Source organism: Phoca vitulina, unplaced genomic scaffold, assembly GCF_004348235.1.
Source record: "Phoca vitulina isolate PV1807 unplaced genomic scaffold, GSC_HSeal_1.0 scaffold16, whole genome shotgun sequence".
Classification (NCBI taxonomy): domain Eukaryota; kingdom Metazoa; phylum Chordata; class Mammalia; order Carnivora; family Phocidae; genus Phoca; species Phoca vitulina.
Genome location: NW_022589719.1, coordinates 38356192 through 38378388, shown reverse-complemented (window position 1 = coordinate 38378388; position 22197 = coordinate 38356192). Strand labels below are relative to the sequence as shown.

Here is a 22197-nt window from a genome sequence, read left to right as displayed (position 1 = left end):
GGGGGACACTGTGAGGGCCGTGGGGACTGGGGAGGGACACTGTGAGGACCATGGGGACTGGGGGGAACACTGTCAGGACCATGGGGGCTGGGGGGGGACACTGAGGGCTGTGGGGACTGAGTGGCCATGGGAGCAGCTATGGGTTTAGTCTGAGGGTTACCAGGGACCTGAAGGCTGAGGACCAAAGATGGGACCATTGAAAGAGAGGTCTAATTGGTGGAGGAAAAAGTGTTGGAAAGATGGTCTGCATTGACTTCGAAATCCCAAAAGTTACACAGGAGAAGATAGTGGTCAGGAGGTAAAATGTCCAAGAAACAGAGGGGAGGGGCGTGAGGTTCGTGAGCACTGGGAATAGGGCCATCTGTGCTCCCATAAGTGCAGAGCTGGGCTATTTGGGAGATGGGGCAAGAAGCAAGGAGATCCCTGGGTGTGGAACAGCAGACAAGCCCAGCTATACTATAGGGTGGGCGCCGAGGGTGTGGGGAGACCTATCTGGGGACTGTCCCCCACCTCCCTCTACTCCTGAGGAGAAGAACCCCCCACTGTCATAGCAGGGGTCACTGGGAACCCTGACAACTCCCAGGAGAGTGTTCCTTTTGCCCCCACAAGCCACAAGCGTGATGTTGAACTGCATCCTATTATGAATAGCATAATAAAATGTTGAATTTACTTCTTCAAACTACTCATGTCCTCTCTCCCCAGAATTCTGACCACGACATTGGAGGGCCAGACCCTCCTGGCCAGGAGTGGCAGCTAGTCTCGGGCAGGTAGTCAGAAGCCTCTGGGGAGTGTCATTTGAGCAGAGGAGGTAAGGAGCGTTGTCCACTCTCTGTGTGCATGCATCAGGGGTCTTGTCATGGGAGAGGAGAGGGGTGAGCAAGCTGCCCTTCACCGTAGGCAGCAGGCCAAGTGTAATCCTTGGTGGGGGCAGGGCTGTTGGGCACAAAGTAGAGAGGCAAGAGCCCTTCACGGATCTGTGATAGGAGCAGGCCAAGAACCAGGCCTCGAGAGGGGCTCCCCATGTGCGGCAGCAAGGCCCCAGGAATTCCCTGTGCCTAGTCCCCTCCGTGGCCTCAGCAGTCATGAAAGCCCCCAAGCTGCAAGAGAAGAGGGACGCTCAGGGCACCCAGCCCCCAAGGAAGAGCTTCGTGCAGCTGTTTCAGGTGCCACGTAGCTCTTTGCTCCTGCCAGGCCTTCTGTCCTCTTGGTCCTGGTCCTCCTGCAAAGGTGGGCACCCCTCTCATCCGTCTGGTGAGGCAACAAGGTGGGATCTGTCCCCTGAAGCTATGGGTCCAGGCCACCTTTCATAGAAGAACTTCACCCATCACACTCCATCCTCCACCAAACCCTGCCCACAGGAGTCCCCAGGGCAAGAATGGGAAGCTGCCCTTCCCTCCCCTCAGGTGGTGCTGTGGCCAAAGGTTTGGAGCCCCAGCCTTGTAGAAGGCGCCCCACTAGCTGCCAGCAAGGCAATGATTAATTCAGCCTTGAGAGGATTTCAGGGTTCTAACCAGCCCAGGCTCTGAGAGGGAGGCAGGCATGGGGCAAGCACCCAGTGGACTCCCGCTCTCTGAAGGTAAGGGTCAGTGCATGAAAAGCCTGATAAAAGTTTATGGGCCCTGTTCTCCCAAGGAGGCAGATAGCATTGCTACTCTCAAGGACCTGCTAACAGCCCTTCCCTAAACAAACAGAGGCCATGGTTCCTGACCTATCTGGGGAGAATACTTGAGCTAATAATTAATCAGATTATAGATACATTGACTTTCGTTATTTTACTAAAATTGTGGTAAAATACACAGAACATAAAATGTACTGTCTTCACCGTCTCTAAACCCACAGCTCAGGGGCACTAAGCACATTCACACTGTTGTGCAGCCGTCCCCACCACCTGTCTCCAGAACTTTCCATCTTCCCAAACTAAGACTCTGTCCCCATGAAACACTAACCTCCAGCCCCTCCCCCGGTGCCCACTGTCCACTCTGTCCCCCTGAGTCACCGATCCCCATCCCTCCCCTGGCGCCCACTGTCCACTCTCTGTTCCCTGTGAATCTGGAGACTCTAAGGACCTCAGGTGGGGGGAATCCTGCAGTATTTGTCCCTCTGTGTCTGGCCTATTTCACTCAGAATCACGTCCCCCAGGTCCATCCACGTTGTACCATGAATTTCCTTCCTTGTTAAGGCCGAGTCATATTTCTGTGTCTTACTTTAAAGACAGTGTAAACCTTTTTTCTGTCTCTGGCTGCGTTGCCAGACCTCTTGATAAATCAGGTGCCCACCAGGGGAGCATCTGAGCAGCAGGCTTCCCGGGGAAGGAGCCTCCTCTCTGGATCCATGGGGGAAAGGAAAGGGTGTTCCTAAGGGAACTGTAGACACAAAGGCACAGAGGGCTTGGTCTGGTTTCTATGGGAGATGGAGCAGCAAAGGGCCTTGCTGGGAGAGGAGGCGTCAGAAATGGGGCTGAGAAATGGGGCAGAAATTGCCTCAGTCTCCAGTCCATGGGCCTCAATTAGGACTGCCTTGGGCCACATGGAACAGGGCAGGACTCCTCACCTAACAAGGGCTCTGGAGTTGGGCTAGGAGCTGGCCTGGGGTCGTGGCATCATCCTGGAGTCAGTCTCCTTCTCCCCCTCAGTGAGTGGTCTCCCTCCTCACATGCTCATTGTTCCTGGACCCCCAGGCCCTATGTCCACATCTGTGCAGGACAAAGTGGGAGGGAGGCCAAGAGCAAAAGGCTATACTTACTCCATCTGTCCTCTTTAGCAGGAGCACTGTGGTTTCTCCTGAGCTCACCCGGCAGGCTTCCTCTTCTCTATCATTGGCCAAGACTGTGCCCCATGGTCACCTCCTGGGAAATCAAGTCTTATAGGAAGGCACTTAACTAACCCACACACAGTGGGGCTCTGTGGGTAAGGAAGAAGGGCGGAACAGGTCTTGGGCCACATCTGGCTCCATTTGGGACCCCTGGAGGCCCTGGGGTGGGGGGGAGCTATGTTGGAAGGATAGCTGAGAGGGGTGGCTGAAGGTGTGGTGATGTGGGGGCTTTGGAGCTGCCTCTCAAGAAGAATGTAGTCCAAGGAGAGAGTGGCCAGTTAGCAGGGGAATGGTGTGGATGTCGGTGTGCTGGGCAGAGTGAGGGGAGGGAAGGATGAGGAAGTGGACTTAAAAGGAACCTGTTCTGGGGGGCTGCAGACCGGGAGAGTGGGGGAGGCAAGGAAAGAGGGCAAGAGTGGGGGAGTTTTCCCCCACTGCCATGAACATGGAACTTCAGGCAGAGGGAGGACTACCCAAAGAGTTTCTTCGAGGAAAAGGTTGCTCTATGATGGGATAAACCTTTGTATTGCTCCTCTGGAGAAGCTGAAGCACAGAATAACATTGTTTTTTGAGACTTCCAGGGCTGAACAGATGGTTTCTGGAATGTGTGTGAGTCCTGAGTCATGTGGCTGCTCAGATTAATGTGGGTCTTATTAAGGGATTCTTGGAAAATTGGATCTTCCTTAGATAATCCGCTGCACCTTGACCTGAAATCGTCCTGTACCTGAGCCAGGGACCACCAGCTGCTGGATCTGGATGAAAATCACTTGACACGAGCCATGGTGGTTCCTGGAACACACTCAAGGTCGAGGGGACTAGTGGGTTGGAATCATAATTTTTTGGAAGAACAAACTTAGGATGGAGTGTCTTCTGTCATGGGATTTATGCCTGGCACACTGCCCAAACTCCCCTATGCTGAATGTGGCCCCACAAGTAAGTGGCCAAGGGAGTGAGCAGAAGTGACATGCACAAAACCTGGTCTTGCCCTTGGCAGGAGGGGGCATGCCCGCTACCTCATTTTTCCCACTTCCCACGGGCTGGTGGTGACATGGTTACTCAGGGCAACAGTAGGAGGGGGCAGCCCCAGAAACCCTGGCAGTCCGCCAGTCACTGCTCAGGCCCTGTTCTTTCTATCTTGTTTAGGGCACTGTCAGGGGCCATCACCCTGAGCCAAGGGGATCCAAGGCACAGACAGAGCCAAACTTACCCACACTGGGTATGCTCACCAAACCAAGGCTGTTTAGAAGACCCTTCATGAGGTCAAAAACTGGAATTAATGTTTTTAAAATATCTTTAGTGAGGAGCACCTGGGTGACTCAGTCGGTTATGCATCTGCCTTTGGTTCAGGTCATGATCCCAGGATCCTGGGATCGAGCCCCGCAGGGGGCTCCCTGCTCAGCAGGGAGTCTGCTTCTCCCTCTGCCCCTCCCTCTGCTCACACTGTCTCTCTCGATCACTCTCTTTCAAATAAATAAATAAATAAAATATTTAAAAAGCAAACCCAAAAAAATCTTTAGTGAGATATAATTTATATACCATAAAATTCACCCACTTAAAAGGGTATAATCCAATGGTCCTGAGAACTCTAATTCATAGAGTTGTACAAACATCACCACAGTCAGTTCTAGTACCTTCCATCACTCCAAAAAGGAGCCTCTTACCCATTAGCAGTCACTCCCATTCTCCCCCAGCCCCTGGCCACCTCTAATCTCCTTTTATCTCTATGGCTTTGCCTGTTCTGGACATTTCATATGAGTAGAATCATACAATACTTGTCATTCTGGGTCTGGCTTCTTTCGCTGAACACAGTGTTTTCAAGGTTCATCCATGTTGTAACATGTGTCAGAATTTCATCCCTCTTTGTGGCTGCATCCATCCATCGCATGATGGACCACATTTTGTTTATTGATTCTTCAGTTGACATTGGTGTTGCTTGCACTTCTTGGCCACTATGCACATTTGTACAGAAGTTTTTGTGTGGATGTTGTTGTTGTTTTCAATTCCCTTGGGAAGATACCTCAGAGGTATTTTACTAGGTTATATGGTAATACCATGTTTAACATTTTGAGGAGCTGACAAGATGTTTTCCAAAATGGCTGCACCACTTTACATTCCTACCAGCAACATGTGAGAGTTCTAATTTTTCCACATCCTCACCAACACTTGTTATTGTCCATCCTTTTAATTAAAACCATCCTACCAGATGTGAAGTGGTATCACATTATGGTTTTTTTAAACAGACTTTATTTTTTAGAGCACTTTTAGGTTTATAGAAAAACTTCGCAGAAAGTGTAGAGAAATTTTATATATATAAAATATATATATATATATATATATATATATTATATATATATATATAAGTCTCCCCTTATTATTAACACCATATATTAGTGTGGTACATTTGTTACACTTGATGAGCCAATATTGATACATTATTATTAATGAAAGTCCATAGTTTACATTAGGGTTCTTTCTTGGCTGTACATTCTGTGGGTTTGGACAAATGCATAATGTCATGTGTCTACCATGATAGTGTCATGCAAGTAGTTTCAGTGCCATAAAAACCCCCTAGGCTCCATTTTCATCCCTCCCTAACCCCAACCCCGGCAACCATTGATATTTTTACTGCTCCATGGTTTTGCCTTTTCCAAAATGTCACAGATTTGAAATCATACAATGCATGGCGTTTTCAGACTGACTTCTTTCATCTAGCAATATGCACTTAAGATTCTCCACGTCTTCTCATGTCTTGATAGCTCGTTTCTTTTTATCACTGATTGTGTGGATGTCCCAAAGTTTGTTTATCCATTAACATATGGAAGAACATCCACTTCCAAGTTTGGCAATCATGAATAAAGCTGCTATAAACATCTGTGTACAGGTTTTTGTGTGTACCTAAGTTTTCAGTTCATTTAGGTAAATATCAAGGAGCATGATTGCTGGATTGTATGGTAAGAGTTTGTAAGAAATCACTAAACTGTCTTCCAAAGTGGCTGCACCATTTTGCAATGAGTGAGAGCTCCTGTTGATCCATATCCTTGCCAATATTTGTTGTTGGTGTTCTGGGTCTTAGTCATTCCAATAGGTGTGTAGTGGTATATCATTATTTTAAGTTGCATTTCCCTGATGACATAGGATGCTCAGCATCTTGTCTTGTGCTTATTTGCCGTCTGTATATCTTCTCTGGTGAAGTGTCCAGATCTTTTGACCACTTCATAAGCAGGTTGTCTTCTTCTTTGGGAGTCTTGACAGTTCTTTGTATGTTTTGGATAACATTCCTTTATCAGATATATCTTTTGCAAATATTTTCTCCCAGTCTGTGGCTTGTCTTTTCACTCTCTTAACAATGTCTTTTGCAGAACAGAAGTTTTTAACCTCGATGAAGTCAAATGTATCAATTTTCTCTTTCATGGATCATGCCTTTGGCGTTGTATCTAAAACACCATTGCCAAACCCAAGATCACCTAGATTTCCTCCTATGTTCTAGTCTAAAAATGTTACTGTTTTCCATTTAACATTTAGGTCTATGTTCCATTTTTGAGTTAATTTTTGTGAAAGGTTAAAGTCTGTGCCTAGATTTTTTCTTTCATGTAGATACCCAGTTGTTCCTGTACCATTTGTTGAAAAAAACTATCCTTTCTAGACAAAATACATGAAGGGGATTAAGAGGTATAAACTTCCAATTAGAAAATAAGCTACAGGGGCACCTGGTGGCTCAGTCGTTAAGCGTCTGCCTTCGGCTCAGGTCATGATCCCGGGGTCCTGGGATCGAGCCCCGCGTTGGGCTCCCTGCTCGGCAGGAAGCCTGCTTCTCCCTCTCCCACTCCCCCTGCTTGTGTTCCCTCTCTCGCTGTGTCTCTCTCTGTCAAATAAATAAATAAATAATCTTTAAAAAAAAAAAAGAAAAGAAAATACACCCAAGGATATAAAGTATAGCATAAGGAATATGGTCAATAATGTTGCAATATAACTTTGTATGGTGACAGATGGTAACTAGACTTATTGTAGTGAGCATTTCATAATGTATGTAAATGTTGAATCACTATGTTGTATATCTGAAACTAATATAATATTGCATGTCATTTATACATCAATAAAGTAAAGTAAATGTAAACCTTTTAACCAGAAAAAAAAAAAGACTATCCTTTCCCCATTGAATTTCCTTTCCTCCTTTGTCAATGATAAGTGACTATTTGTGTGGGTCTATATGTGGGCTCCCTACTCTATTCCATTGATCTATTTCTCTAGCCTTTTGCCAATAACACACTGTCCTGATCATTGTAGCTTTATAGTACGTCTTGAAGTATTTGTTCTAACACAGTATTGTGTTGGCTATTCTGGGTCTTTTGCTTCTCTGTATAAACTTTAGAATAAGTTTGCCAATGTCACAAAACAACTTGCTGGGATTTTGATTGGGATTATATTGAATCTATAGATCAATATCCATAAACACATCTGGGCCTAGTACTTTCTGTTTTGGAACATTATTAATTTGCAATTCAATTTTTTTTAGTAAATACAGACATATTCATATTATCTACTTCTCCTTGTGCAAGTTTTGATGTATTGTGTCTTTCAAGGAATTGATCTACTTTATCTAAAATGTCAAATTTGTAAGCATAGAGTTGTTCTTAATATTCCTTTATTATACTTTTAACGTCCATGGGATCTGTAGTGATAGCCCCCTTTTCATTCTGATATTAATAATTTGTACCTTTGTACCTAGTCTCTTTTTTTTAAAGATTTATTTATTCATTTGAGAGAGAGAGAGAAAGAGCACAAGTGGGAGGGGCAGAGGGAGAGGAAGAGAGAATCTCAAGCAGACTCCACACTGAGCACAGAACCCAATGTGGGGCTCGATCTCACAACTCTGAGATCATGACCTGAACCGAAACCAAGAGTTGGACGTTTAACCACCTGTGCCACCCAGGTGCCCCTTATCTCTTTTTTTTCCTGGTTAGTCTTGCTAGAGGCTTATGAATTTTATTGTTCTTTTCAAAGAACTAGCTTTTCATTCTTTGCTTTTTTTTTTCTACTAACTTCCTGGTTTCAGTTTCACTGATTTCTGATCTAATTTTTATTATTTCTTTTTTTCTGCTTACTTTGGATCTGATTTGCCTTTTTCCCCCTATTTTCTTAGGGTAGTTCTTATATTATTGATTTTAGAGCACTTTTCTTTTCTAATATATGCATGCAATGCTATAATTTTCCTCTAAGCAGTGATTTAGATGAATCTTGCAAATTTTGATAAGTTGTTTTTTCATTCTCATTTGGTTAACATTATTTTAAATTTTCTCTTGAGACTTCTTCATTGGCCATTGTGTTATTTGGAAGTATGTTGTTTAATCTCCAAATATTTGGGGATTTTCTAGTTATCTTTCTGTTATTGAATGCCAGTTTAATTCCATTGTGATCTGAACAGACATTGTATGACTTCTATTCTTTTAAATTTGTTAGGGCGTGTTTTATGGCCCAGAATGTGGCCTATCTTGGTGAATGTTTCATATGAGCTTAAGAAGAATGTGTGTTCTGCTGTTGTCAGTTGAAGTAGTCAATGGATCTCCATTATATCCAGTTGGTTGATGGCATTGAGTTCAACTATGTCCTTACCGATTTCCTGCTGGATCTGTCCATTTCTGAGAGGGGGTATTGATGTTTTCAAATATAAAAGTGGATTCATCTATTTCTCCTTAAAATTCTATCAGTTTCTTCCTCAGGTATCTGACACTCTGTTCTTAGGTGCATACACATCAAGGATTGTTATGTCTACTTGGAGAATTAACCCTTTTATCATTATGTATGCCCCTCTTTATCTCTGATGATTTTCTTTGCCCTAAAATCTGCTTTGTCTGAAATTAATAAGTTACTCTGGTTTTTTTCTCAGTTTTATTGAGATATAATTGACATACATACAAACTGTATAAGTTTAAGGAATATAGCATAATGATTTGACTTACATATACTGTGAAATGATTACCAGATAAGTTTAGTTAATATTCATCATCTCAAATAGATACCAAAAGAAAAAAAAAAGAAAAAGGCCCTTCTTTTTCTTTGTGATGAGAACTCTCAGGAATTTACTCTCTTAACATTTTTCATATATGCATGCCATCCAGCAATGTTAACCACAGTCACCATGTTGTCCATTACATCCCCAGTGCTCATTTATCTTATAACTGGAAGTTTGTACTTTTTGACCACCTTCATCCACCCAGTCTTCTTTTGATTAGTGTTAGCCTGGTATATCTCTCTCCATCCCTTTACTTTTAACCTATCTTTGTCTTTATATTTAATGTGGGTTTCTTGTGAACAACATGCAGTTGGGTCATGTTTTTTATCCACTCTGATAGTCTTTCTCTTTTAATTGGTCATTTACAGTTAAAATGATTTAGGTCATTTAGGGTTATTTACAGGTCTTTCAAGGAATTTAGGTCATTTACAGTTAAAGTGATTATTGATATGGTTAAATTAGTATTTATCATATTTGTAACCATTTGCTATTTGGTCCCTTTGTCTCACTTTCTTGTTCTTTTTTTCTTCCAAACTTTTTCTGCTTTTTCTCTGGTTTTGAGTATTTTATATTATTCTGGTTTCTCTCTTCCCTTAGCATATGAATTATGCTTTTTTTTCTTTTTTTGAGAGAGAGAGAGAGAGCATAAGCGGGGAGGGAGGGACAGAGGGAGAGGGAGAGAGATAATCTTAAGCAGGCTGAGGCCCAGTGTGGAGCCCAACACAGGGCTCGATCTCAAAACCCTGAGATCATGACCTGAGCAGAAATCAAGAGTCAGACGCTTAACCAACTGAGCCATCCAGGCACCCAAATTATACTTCTTTTTAAAAATGCTTTGGTGATTGCCCTAGAATTTGTAATCTGCCTTTACAATTACTCTAGGTCTGCTTTCATATAATACTGTACCACTTCCTAGGCAGTGCAAGTATTTTGTAACAGGCCATTCCCAATTCTTCCCTCCCATTCCTTATGGCATTACTGTCACACATTTCCCTTACTCACAAGCTATATTCAACCAATATATTGCTATTATTATCTTGAACAAACTAATAGATCAGTTAAGTATAAGAAAAATAAAATATTTTATTTTACCTTCATTTATTCCTTCAATAATCTTCTTCATTTATGTAGATCTGAATCTACATAATATTCTTTTTCTTCTCTCTGAGGAACTCCTATTAACATTTCTTGCAGGGCTGATCTTCTGGTGACAAATTTCCACAATTTTTGTTTGTTTGAGAAAGCTCTTATTTCTCCTTCACTTTAATATAATGTCATTGGATACAGAATTCTAGGTAGGTGGATTTTTTCTTTCATCAATTTAAATATCCCATTCCACTCTCTTCTTGCTTGCATGATTTCTAAGAAAGGTCTGATGTAATTTATATCTTTGTTCTACTGGTGGACTTTCTTTCCCTCTGGTTTCTTTCAAAATTCTTCTTTGAATGAGACAGGAAGGCTGGAGAGGGCTGGGACTGAATATTTTCCTTCCCTCAGTAGGTTAGGATGTATTAAAATCCATATTGGATACCCAGAGGTAGACCATGTGAAGACACTGGAAGAAAACAACTGTCTACAAGGGTGAGAGAAATGCCTTAGAAGGAATCAGCCCTGCTGACTCCTTGATCTTGAGCTTGTAGCCACTAGACCTTCTGAAGCCTAAGAGACCCAGACATCTACCTCCAAAACTCCCAGTATACAAGAGTATTAAAGGAACAGGGAAAAAAGAGTATAAAAGGAACAGAATCACTGCAATGAAAACCCTCATCAGAGAAAAGATGAATGAGAACCACCCAGGCTGCCTGGCCAGCTCCTACTGGGTGGGCACAGCAAGGACTTCCCAGTTACACTAATTGATTTTGGGATGTCAAGCCAACTTTGCACTACTGGGATAAATTCCACTTAGCCATGGCTTGTAATTCTTTTTATATGTTAATGATCCTGTTTTCTAGGAGTTTGTTGAAGATCTTCTGTGTCTATATTTATCAGGGATATTGGTCTTTAGTTTTCTTGTGATGTGTTCGCCTCGTTTGGGATCAGGGTAATATGGCCTCACAGAATGAGTTGGGAAAGTATTCTTCTCATTTATATTTTTTGTAAGAGTTTGTGAAGGAGTGTTTGTAATGCTTTAAATGTTTGATAGAATCAACAGTGATGCCATCTGGGTGTGGACTTTTCTTTGTGGGAATTTTTTTTTATTATTAATTCAGTCTCTTTACTTGAAGATCTATTCAGATTCTTTCTTTGGAGTCCATTTCAGTAGTTTGTGTCTTTCTGGGAATTTGTCCATTTTAGCCAAGTTATATAATATTAGCACACAGAGGAGGGGGTCAGCTGTAGGTCCGTTTTTTTCCTCATCTTTCCCACTCCTCCAGAAATGGTCCTTTCTCTGAGGTCAAGAGGTGAACTGGAATGCTCAGAACAGGGAAGGAAGCATTCTGCTGAGGGTATAAGCACTCAAGAATGAGGCTTTTCAAAGGCAGGAGAACTGAGGGGAAGGGAACCCCCAAAGGAGGAGTGGGTGTTGCTGAAGACACCAGAGAGACCTCATTAGCAGCCGCCATGAGGACAAAATTTGAGAGAGGATGAAATGCTCAAAGGTTTTCCTCAAGTTTTCCTAGGTAGCAAAACCCTGTGGGAGGAACGTTTGAGGGATTTCAGAGTGCAGTCTAAATTACTTGGAAAAGATTTCAAGATTGTGACTTTGGAAGTGGCCCTGCTCAGCAGCTACACCTGTAGATGACACAAATCCGAGTGAAAAGGCACTGTTTGCCACACCACTCCCCAATTCCTTTCCTTGCCTGCTTACCCCTTCTAAGAAAGAAAGCCTTTGGCTTTCTCCACCCCCCAAGTGCACCCCTCCCACCTGCTCGCAACCTCCTCTCCTCATCCCCATGTTTCCACAACTCAGCTCACGGCAAGGCTCCCTGATATTGGCTCCCATTATCAAAGCCTTTTCCAGGGCTGTTATCAGCAGCTGCTGAGAATTTGTGGGACACAGAGTCCACTTAAGGAGGGTCCATCTTAGGAGATGGGGATGACCTTGACATCCCGAAATCACAGGCCTCAGGGCCCTTCCCATGCTGATTATGGCAGAACACACCAGAGCAGATGCACGCCCTTCCTCCATCCCTACGCTATCTCTGACGTGCCCCTCTCAGTTCCTTTGACAAAAGGAAAAGAGCATGCATTTCAAGGAAAAGTTCATGGTCAGCAGTGTTAAGTGCTAGGGAGAGGTGAGTGGACTCAGAACTGAAGTGGGTTTAGAAATCAGGATGCTCTCGGTGACCCAGAAAACAGAACTTCACAGAACTGGAGAGGTGGTAACAACCAATGCCTAGAATGGGCAAGTACGTGTGTTACAGCCTCACTCCTCTCCACCCTCGATGCTGGACTGCCATTACCATGCCACTTTGCAGATGAGGAAACAGAGACACAGAGAGGTTAAGTAACTTGTCCAAGGTGATCCAGCTGTTGGATGGTGGAGGCAGGATTTGATCCCCGAAGTTCTGGCTAGGAGATTGTGCTCTTGGCGGTGGCACTTTCTGTCTGAAACAATGGAAGGGAGACAGTGCAGTTGTAGAGAACTTGCTTTCAAGAAATTATCCTGTGGAGAGGAAAAGTGAATGTTCATTTCAGAGAAACACAACACCAGCCAATGTGGGCCATCTGTCTCTGCCTGGAGGAGTGAGGGTGTGTGGAGTGTCTCGGGGTTGGAATGGGGTTCAGTGAGGGGTCCATGAGGGGTGCACTGGGGTCTTTGGCAGTGGGGCTGTGGCCCAGGGCCCTGCGATGCCCACCGAGCTGAGCAAGGCCCACATTCTGTCCACGGTTGAGCCCTGATACGCCTACGTTTGTTGTCCATTTGTTGTTGCTTTGCCTCTGCAGAATCCCAGCCATGCCAGAGGAGCTAAGTCAGGAGCCAGCAGGTCAAGGGAGCTGGGACCCCACAGAGAGCTCATGACAGTAGCACCCCCCACCCCCAACCTCTCCTGGCAGCTGAGGCCCAACTCTGCTAAGGGTTTGTCCCTAGGACCTTGACTCCAAGGACACTCAGTCCACTCCTCTGCTTTGCTGGGTGTTACCCTCACCATGGCCTGGAATAAGGGTCTTGTCCCCACTCTGGGCCTGCCCCAGGTGAAGCCGCTTCACCACACAGGGTAGGTGCACTGCCCCTACCTTTCAGTGCTCTGTGGGGACAGTGAGCCGTGTTCATGTTCACAAGAGTTCTTTCAAAGCACAAAGTGGCCCCTGCCCTTGTGTGCTGGCAGCAGCCCCTCCAGGCTCTCTGCTCCCAACCCTGCCCTGTGTCCAGGAGGCTTCCCAGTGTGGAGGGCGGTCAAGTTAGATGGTGGGGACCTGTCAGGAATTTGGGGAGTAGGAGAGAAGGAGGGCGCTACCCTGGGGTAGATGTGAGTGTGGTTAACAGAACCATACCTCTGAAAGCCTGAGCCCACCTCAGGGAGACATGGGGTCTATTTGTCTTAAGTAGAAAAAAAATCAGAGAGAAATGGGCATCTCTGTGAGTCCCCTCCTCCTGGTGGAGGGGGCAACCAGAAAAGAGGATCCCAGGACTCTGGGTTCTCTCCCCAGGGGGCCGTTCTCAGGGCTCCTGGTGGATGCAGGATTGAACACAAGGATGGCTTATGGCCAGAAAGGCAGTGACAATCCCAGAACACCTGTTCTTGCGGACAGTTTCACAGAAATGCTCAGAGAGCTACTGTGTTCATTTTCTGCGGCTGCTGTAAAAGCTATTACAAACCTGGCTTAAAACAACATGCATTTATTCTCTCACAGTTCCAAAGGTCAGAAGTCCAAAATCAGTTTCACTGGGCTGAGTTCCATGGGTTGGGTCGGCCACACTCCCTCCAGAGGCTCTAGAGGACATGTCCTCACCTTGCCTTTTTCGAGTTGCATTTCCAGCCTCAAGTGCTGTGTTCCTTGCGCTCCTTGGCTCCTGGCCCCTTCTTCCCACTTCAAGGCCAGCAGCCTAGCATCTTGCTTCAGTGTCACATTACCTTCCTCTGGGCCAAATCCCCCTCTGCCTCTATCCATGAGACTTGAGATGACATTTACAGCCCATCTGGATAATCCAGGACAATCTTCCCATCTCTAGACCCGAAATTCCATCACATCTGCAAAGCCCCTTTTGGTATACGAGGGGACCTTCAAGAGTTCCAGAGATTAGGACCTGGTATCTTTGGGGTCTTTTATTTAGCTGACCACAGATACCCTCACACAAACACAGTATTAACATGGTCACATAGGGACGCCTGGGTGGCTCAGATGGTTAAGCATCTGCCTTCGGCTGAGGTCATGATCCCAGGGTCCTGGGATCGAGCCCCACATCGGGCTCTGTACTCAGCAGGGAGCCTGCTTCTCCCTCTCACTCTGCCTGCCTGTCTGCCTACTTGTGATCTCTCTCTCTCTCTCTGTCAAATAAATAAATAAAATCTTTAAAAAAAAAAAAAACATGGTCACATAGACAGACCGAGACACACACACTTCACACAGGCAGATACTGTCAGTAGAACCCCACATTCATTTGGCCACACATGGTCCCCACGTCAGTCACACACACTCCTCATCTTCAAACCTCTTCCCATCAGCCTGCTCAAGCCAGATTTGGGAAGCCACCGAGCTCTTCCCTGGCCCATGTGACAGCCTTCCTTTCCCTGATAATATCATGCAAATCCCAGTGTCCCCTCTGCCTAAGAAGCCCTTCTTCACTGCTGCCTTCAGGATTTAACCTATCTCGAGGCCTTAAAGCTGAAGGTCTCGTTTCGAGACAGCCACGTCCTCCACACAGTCCACCCTGCTCTGCAGTCACCTGCTCACAGCTCTGCCTCGAGGCCACACCCTATGGGTTTTCAGAGTACAGTAACGGGGAAAAAAAAGTAGAAGAAAATCAAAGGTCACCCAGCAAAACTCTTAAAGGGTGACTGTGTGCACGTGCCCCAGTGCCTGGGTTTGGGAGCTTGGTGACTGGTGGACGGACATCTTAGTGCTGGCTGAGCTAGAGCACTTGGGCCTACGGCATGGATGGGACTGGACAACTCCCCTAGAACTTGGCTCCAGGCAACCTGGAGAGAGGTCACCTTTCTGATCCCTGCGTCTGCCCCTAAGTGCTAGTCCTAGGGGCCAGACTCCATGGACCAGCCAGAGGCCTTCTGCTCCAGGTGAGTGCTGGCTTTCAGGGTGGTCACTTGGGAAGCCCTCTAAGGCCTCACCTAAGGCTGCTGACTCCCTGGGCTTCACACCCCCTTATCCACAACCTTCCCCCAGCATCCCCCAGGCTCAGGATTCTAGGGACTCCATCTGCACAGAGGCATCCGGTGGGTCTGTTCCCTAGGAGCGGCTCAGATTCAGCCCCTGGTGTAAGGCCCCCCGCCTGGACCCCACCAAAGGGTGCAGTGCGATGAGTATCATGGGGAACTGAGGAACACAGTCTGGGCCAGGTGGTGAGTCTGGCTCTCTGCTGAGGCCAGCTTTGCTCGAGGCTCCCAGGGAAGGGAAGGGGGGAAAGGGAGGAAAGGGGAGAGCGCAGGCCCTTGTAGATACCTCATCTTAGACTTTTGACCTGGCCTAGCCACCTGTGTGGGAGGAACACAGGAAGGGAGGTACAGAGCAGGAAGGCGCCCCCTAGCGCTTGGGTCAGCGGTGGCCGTGCCTGCCGCGGAGTGACCCCACTCACCACCAGGCAGCCAAGCCTTGGAGCAAAGCCCACCCACCTCCTCCATGACTTCCCGCCCCGCGGAGTGCTACCAAGCGTTGGCCTGGAGTCACCTGGAGAAATGGGGCCGCCTCTGACTCGCTGACTGTCGTGGGCGCCCCGACGCCGGGGTCGGGTAGCGTGGGAGGCGCGGCAGGGCTGGGGTCACCGTCGCCACACACGTGTTGACTCCTACCGCCCGCAGCACGGAGTCCCGCGCGGCTGCCGCGCGAGATCTGCTTCAGGCCGCGCTCGAGGACCTGAGCCAGGAGCAGCTGAAGCGCTTCCGCCTCAAGCTGCGGGATGCGCCCCTGGACGGCCGCAGCATCCCGTGGGGGCGGCTGGAGCGCGCGGACGCCGTGGACCTCGCGATGCAGCTGACCCAATTCTACGGGCCAGAGCCTGCGCTGGACGTGACCCGAAAGACCCTGAAGAGGGCGGACGTGCGCGACGTGGCGGCGCGACTCAAGGAGCAGCGGCTGCAGCGTGAGCGCAGGGTCGGGGGTTGCCAGGGTCCCTGCCTCTCCGTTCGCTTCCGCCTGGGCAGAGTCTGGGCCTCGAGCCACCATCCTTCCCGCTTCCCCATCCGCAAATTCACCAGCCCCAGGGCTCGGATCCTGGGCGCTCCTGAGGGTGGCCCCAACTCCCTTTTGCGGCCCGCCCGCCCCTGCACGTTCAGCAGGGCCTCACCGCAGGTCTCCCTTCCAGGGCTCGGCCCCAGCTCCTCCGCTCTGCTCTCCGTGTCCGGTAGGTCTCTCCCGGCGCGAAGCACAGGCCCCAAGCTGTCGGGGCGGGGGGGGGGGGGGGGGGGGGGAGGAACACGACGGTGACCCTCAGGTTTGCAGCACGAGTGTCCTCTACACTGCTTGGAGGTTCCCGACAGCTGGTCCCAGGGAGGAGAGTGTGTGGGAAGGCTGGATGGGGAGAGGGGCTGGGGTGTAGCTGGGGAAACAGACCTGAACCTAGTGGGTTGGGGAACGGCCCGAGAGGGTCAAGGGACGCAGCCCGTCCCATCCTTGTCCTCCCCCCACACATACCCCGTTCCCTTTACTCCCTCCGGTCCCCTCTCCCGCCCCCACCAGAGTACAAAAAGAAGTACAGAGAGCATGTCCTGCAGCAGCATGCCAAGGTGAAGGAGAGGAACAGCCGCTCGGTGAAGATCAACAAGCGCTTCACCAAATTGCTTATCGCGCGCGAGAGCGCCACGCTGGTGGACGAGGCTCCGGGGCTCGCGGGGGAGCAGGGGCCAGAGCGCGCTCGGCGCTCGGACACCCACACCTTCAACCGCCTCTTCGGCCGCGACGGAGAAGGTCAGCGGCCTCTGACTGTAGTGCTGCAGGGCCCGGCGGGCATCGGCAAAACCATGGCGGCTAAGAAAATCCTGTACGACTGGGCGGCAGGCAAGCTGTACCACGACCAGGTGGACTTCGCCTTCTTCCTGCCCTGCCGCGAGCTGCTGGAGCGACCCGGCCCGTGCAGCCTGGCCGGCCTGATGCTAGACCAGTGCCCCCACCGCAGTGCGCCCCTGCAGCAGATGCTCGCTCGGTCCGAGCGGCTGCTCTTCATCCTGGACGGCGCGGACGAGCTGCTGCCGCCGCCGGGGCCCTCCGAGGCCGCGCCCTGCACAGACCCCTTCGAGGAGGCAGATGGCGCGCGGGTGCTGGGCGGCCTGCTGAGCAAGACGCTGCTGCCCAACGCCCGCCTGCTGGTGACCGCGCGCGCCACCGCCCCGGGGAGGCTGCAGGGCCTCCTGTGCTCACCGCAGTGCGCGGAGGTGCGCGGCTTCTCCGACAAGGACAAGAAGAAGTACTTCCACAAGTTTTTTCGGGACGAATGGGTGGCGGAGCGTGCCTACCGTTTCGTGAAGGAGAATGAGACGTTGTTTGCACTGTGCTTCGTGCCCTTTGTGTGCTGGATCGTGTGCACTGTTCTGCGCCAGCAGATCGAGCTCGGCCAGGACCTGTCGCGCACCTCCAAGACGACCACGTCCGTGTACCTGCTTTTCATCGCCAGCGTCCTGAGCTCGGCGCCTGCGGCAGATGGTCCCCAGATGCAGGGCGAGCTGCGCAAGCTGTGCCGCCTGGCCCGTGAAGGCATCCTCCGGCACAGGGCGCAGTTCGCGGAGAAGGATCTGGAACGACTGGAACTTCGCGGCTCTAAAGTCCAGACGCTGTTTCTCAGCAAGAAAGAGCTGCCAGGCGTGCTGGAGACAGAGGTCACCTACCAGTTCATGGACCAGAGCTTCCAGGAATTCTTCGCTGCGCTGTCCTACCTGCTGGAGGATGAGAGAGATCTCAGGGCACCGGCTGACAGCGTAGGAGCACTTCTGCGGGGGGACACCGAGCTGCGCGGCCACCTCACGCTCACCACGCGCTTCCTCTTCGGGCTGCTGAACACAGAGCGGATGCGCGACATCGAGCGCCACTTCGGCGGCGTGGTTTCAGAGCGCGTGAAGCAGGATGTCCTGCGGTGGGTGCAGGAACAGGGCCAGGGCCGCCCTAGGGCGGCACCTGAGGGGGCCCAAGAGACCGAAGCTCCGGAAGGCGCCGAGGAGCCGGAAGAGGAGGAGGGCGAGCTCAACTACCCGCTGGAGCTGCTGTACTGCCTGTACGAGACGCAGGAGGGCGCCTTCGTGCACCAGGCCCTGCGCGGCTGGCCGGAGCTGGAGCTGGAGCGGGTGCGCTTCAGCCGCATGGACCTGGCCGTCCTGAGCTACTGCATCAAGTGCTGCCCCGCCGGGCAGGCACTGCGGCTGGTGAGCTGTGGACTGGTCCCCGCACAGGAGAAGAAAAAGAGGAAGAGCCTGATAAAGCGACTGCATGGCAGCCTGGGCGGCAGCTCGTGAGTCTACAGGGCAAGACGGCCCCCGGTTCACAGGCCCTCCGTGGGGGAATGTGTGCCCGTGCATCCATCTGGGCAGGGGGAGCACGTCCACAGCGGACGCCTGCCCCCCCCCAGAGGAGGAGCCCACCCCCTTGCAAGGCAGCCTTCCAATGTCCATCTGTCCATCTCCCTCCCCAGGATGCCCTTGCCATGCCAATTCCCAGCTGTCCACATGCGAGGCAAACCTCCAAGCATGGCTGTGTGGCTCAGGCCCAGCTTTCTAATAAGTTCAGGAATAACTATGCCCACTGTGCCCTGAGCTTTGTACCTGCTGCTCCCTCCACCCAGAACACTCTGTTTGCTGCCTATTGTCAGTGCTTTGCCAGGCTCCCCCAGCTGGCCTGAGACCCCTTTGGCCCCAGAAGTGCCCCATAGACCACTGTATGCCATGACATCTACCCATGTCTATCCCCTTTACCAGACACTCAGCTCCTTCAGGGCGAGTTGCCTTAGCTCCAACCCAGCACTTGACCCAGAGCTCAGCATCTGTTGAGATAATGAAAGTCAGGATGTTGGCAGGGGCTGGGGCTGGGGACGCCCACTGCACGTGCAAGAGTAGACCCACCTCGGAATGCGGGTGACATCCTCCCCCACCGGCTGGACTCACATAGACTGCTTCAGCGGGGAGGTGCATGGGGCCCCAGATGAGTGGTTTCGCACTGGGTTTAGAGTGAAGAGGGTGGAGGGGTCCTGGCTCAGTTTGGGGTTGAGGGCAGAGGCAGCTCCGACACCTCAGGACCACAGGAAAGAGGTAGGGACTGGAAGGGGACAGGTGGGCTTCACCTTGCTCTCTCTCCTAGCAGTTCACAAGCCACCATGAGAAAACCCCAGGTCTCTCCGGTACGTTCACTCTTCGAGGCCATGACTGACCAACACTGTGGTCTGAACAGCCTGACGTGAGTGACCATGCCCCCACCCCTCCCTTGCAAGGGATGCAAAGCAGGATACTCTGGGCAGGGACAGAGGTACAGCCCTGTCTGGAAACGGCTGAGGGGGCAGACTGAGAGCCTGTGGCCTCTGGTGTCCCGGGCTGGGGTCAACAGGCTGTGCCCACACAGAACGGAGGAGGGAGGAGGGGATGGGGGCAGGGGCGTTTGGCCCCAGTTTGAGTGGAAAGCATGGTGCGGCTAAGCATTCTGGGGGAGGGATAAAGAAGACCAGAACATATTTTCCTTCCAAAGAAAGGAAACAAACAAACGAAGGAAGGAAGGAAGGCTGCTAGGTGCTATTGGAAAGTGCTGGGCAGCCCCTCTGAACTCTTCCAAGCAATGGAAGGGAGTATTCAGGACACAGGCTTTGAGTCCAGGTGGCCTGCCTCTGAGCCCTTGGGCAAGTCCGTCTATCTGAGCTTGTTTCTTCCCCTATGAAATGGAGCCAATAGATTCTGCCTCAGAGGGTTGGTATGAGAATTAATGTGGCAACACTGAGTCTATGACCTATCACCAAGTAAGCAGAAGGTAAGAGAAACTGTAGGAACTAGTACCGGTGGGGCATAGTGACATGGTTACTTAGCTTGACAGGAGGGTATTCCAGCAACCTGGAAATAAACATAGGGGGCCAAGAAGGTGATCGGCACATTTGGCCCATCGATTCTGCCCCTAAACTGAATGCATGAAGACGTTCATCACAGCATTATTTATAATAGCAAAAAAGTAGTAACAACACCACTGCCCGATTGTTAGGGACTGGCTACTTGAATAAACTATGGCCTAAACTATGCCTACCTTAACTCGATGGACAATGATATGCAATTAAACATGTGGACAGTAAGATCTAAATTGGCTCATCAAAAAGCTGGTAGAGAATTGTGTCCTAAGGGAAGAGCGGAGCGCAGTCCAGCACTTGCATATATGGCCAAGGCGCCTCAGGAACACATGTGCTGACAAAGGACGGAGCAAACTCTGTTCCCTTGGAGCCAGAATATCGCCAGACTGAGCCTCAGCCGCCCAAGGAGCGGGCAGTTGGCGGAGCCGGGCTGTAGCCGAGCAGCCAGGGGCCTGCAGACAGACCGTGTGCTCTCGCCCACAGGCTCTGCCGCTGCAGACTGCCTGACTCGGTCTGCCAAGACCTCTCGGGGGCCCTGAGGGAGGCCCCCGCCCTGAGGGAGCTGGGCCTCCTCCACAACTGGCTCACCGAGGCAGGCCTGCGTGTGCTGAGTGAGGGCCTGGCCTGGCCCCAGTGCCGGGTGCAGAAGCTCCGGTAAGACCTGGCCTGGGAGAGACCAAGGGAGGGACAAGGGCAGGGCCGCGGGCCAGGGGCCGGGGCAGGTGGGGTGGGGGTGCGGTTTGTCCACAGCAGTCCTGAGGCTCACCCCCCCCCAGGGTGCAGCAGCCCTGCCTCCAGGAAGCGCTTCAGTACCTCATCAGCATGCTCAGGCAGAGCCCAGCATTGACTACCCTGGATCTCAGTGACTGCCAACTGTCGGGACCCATGGTAACCTACCTGTGTGCAGCCCTACAGCACCCAGGATGCCGCCTGCAGAGCCTCAGGTAGAGGCAGGGGCGGGAAACGTGCTGGGGACTCAGCCCCTCAACCGTGGGTTGGGCTGGGTGCCTGGGGACTTCCCCTGGGCCCTGAAGTGGAGCCCCTCTCAGGGCCCCCCAAGTGACCACACTCAAACCCAGCCCCTGGAGACCCGTGCTCCAAAGCCCTGGCCCCAGCTCTTGGCTTCAGCCACTCTACCAGACCAAATGTCCATCTGTCATCTGGTGCCATGGCAAGTCTGGGCCAGTGATCCCAATACCCTTTTACTCCCCAAAAGGCTCTGGCCCCCAGCCCCTAACCCCTCTTCCCAGCCTCTGATGCCCCTAACACCTTCTGTCACTGTGTGCCTTTAGCACAGCCCAGGCCAACAGCCCCATCACTGCCCCCACACTGCTGCCCTGTTACTGCCCCCCCCCCCCCCCCCCCCCCCCGCCGCCCTGGCCTCAGCTTCCCCAGCCTATTCCCACTTGTGTTCTGTGTGCATGGCTATAGTCTGACCTCCGTGGAGCTGAGCGAGCAGTCACTGAAGGAGCTGCAGACAGTGAAGACGGCAAAGCCAGGTCTGGTCATCACCCACCCGGCACTGGACAGTCCCCCCAAGCCTCCCACAGGATTCAGCAGTGCCCTCTGAGGCCCCGAAGGCCAGGGGGAGGACTCTAGTCAGCCCTACGGAGTAGACTTCCTCATCCCAAGGGCAGGAGGATGTTGCTCTCAGCTCTGGTCAGCTCTTCTGAGCCTGAGGAGCTGGGGGCAGGCAGATGGGAGGCGAGGACACACAGGGTCCCTTACCTGGCCAGGGACAGGTCCCAGGACATGCCCCTCCCCTCACACCCTGGGCACAGGTTACATCTCTGTCTTCCAAACCCAGGGACCTCTCCCCCACCCACCTTCCTGTCCTGAGGCCCTCTAGCCTCCCCCGCAGATGCCTCCAGCAACAATAATGACGTCGAGAGCTCCCAGGCATCAAGCACCTACCATGTGTTGGCCTTTACCTGGTCTGTTCAGTGCAGAGCGACCCCTTCACTGATCCCATCCCCATCTGCACTATGGGCCCCACAGCCCCAACAACTCTGCCCCTGGTCACAGGGCATCGAGCAGGGGCTGACCCCTGACCAAAGGTGGACAGGTCACCATTCCACCCCAGGAATTTGGGTCTTGGCACTGGGAGCAAAGCCATCCCTGAGGCTGTGTGGGCCCAGTCCAGAGGGGTCCATTCACTATCTAGGTCTTCAGGGATGGAGACCAGGGGAGAGGGGAGATGGAGCAGCAGCTGGGACTCTGGCAGCAGGCAGCCTGC

General features: G+C 50.8%; 1 protein-coding gene across 1 annotated transcript; it reads left to right on the top strand.

The window, feature by feature from the left end:
- The first annotated feature begins 1082 nt into the window (after positions 1–1082).
- Positions 1083–22197, top strand: NLRP6 (NLR family pyrin domain containing 6). Its single transcript, XM_032414849.1, has 8 exons — positions 1083–1163; positions 15674–16019; positions 16242–16280; positions 16616–18374; positions 19220–19312; positions 20445–20615; positions 20738–20905; positions 21393–22197. The coding sequence occupies exons 1-8, from the start codon at positions 1083–1085 to the stop codon at positions 21529–21531; spliced, it is 2796 nt and encodes a 931-aa protein (XP_032270740.1). The 3' UTR covers positions 21532–22197.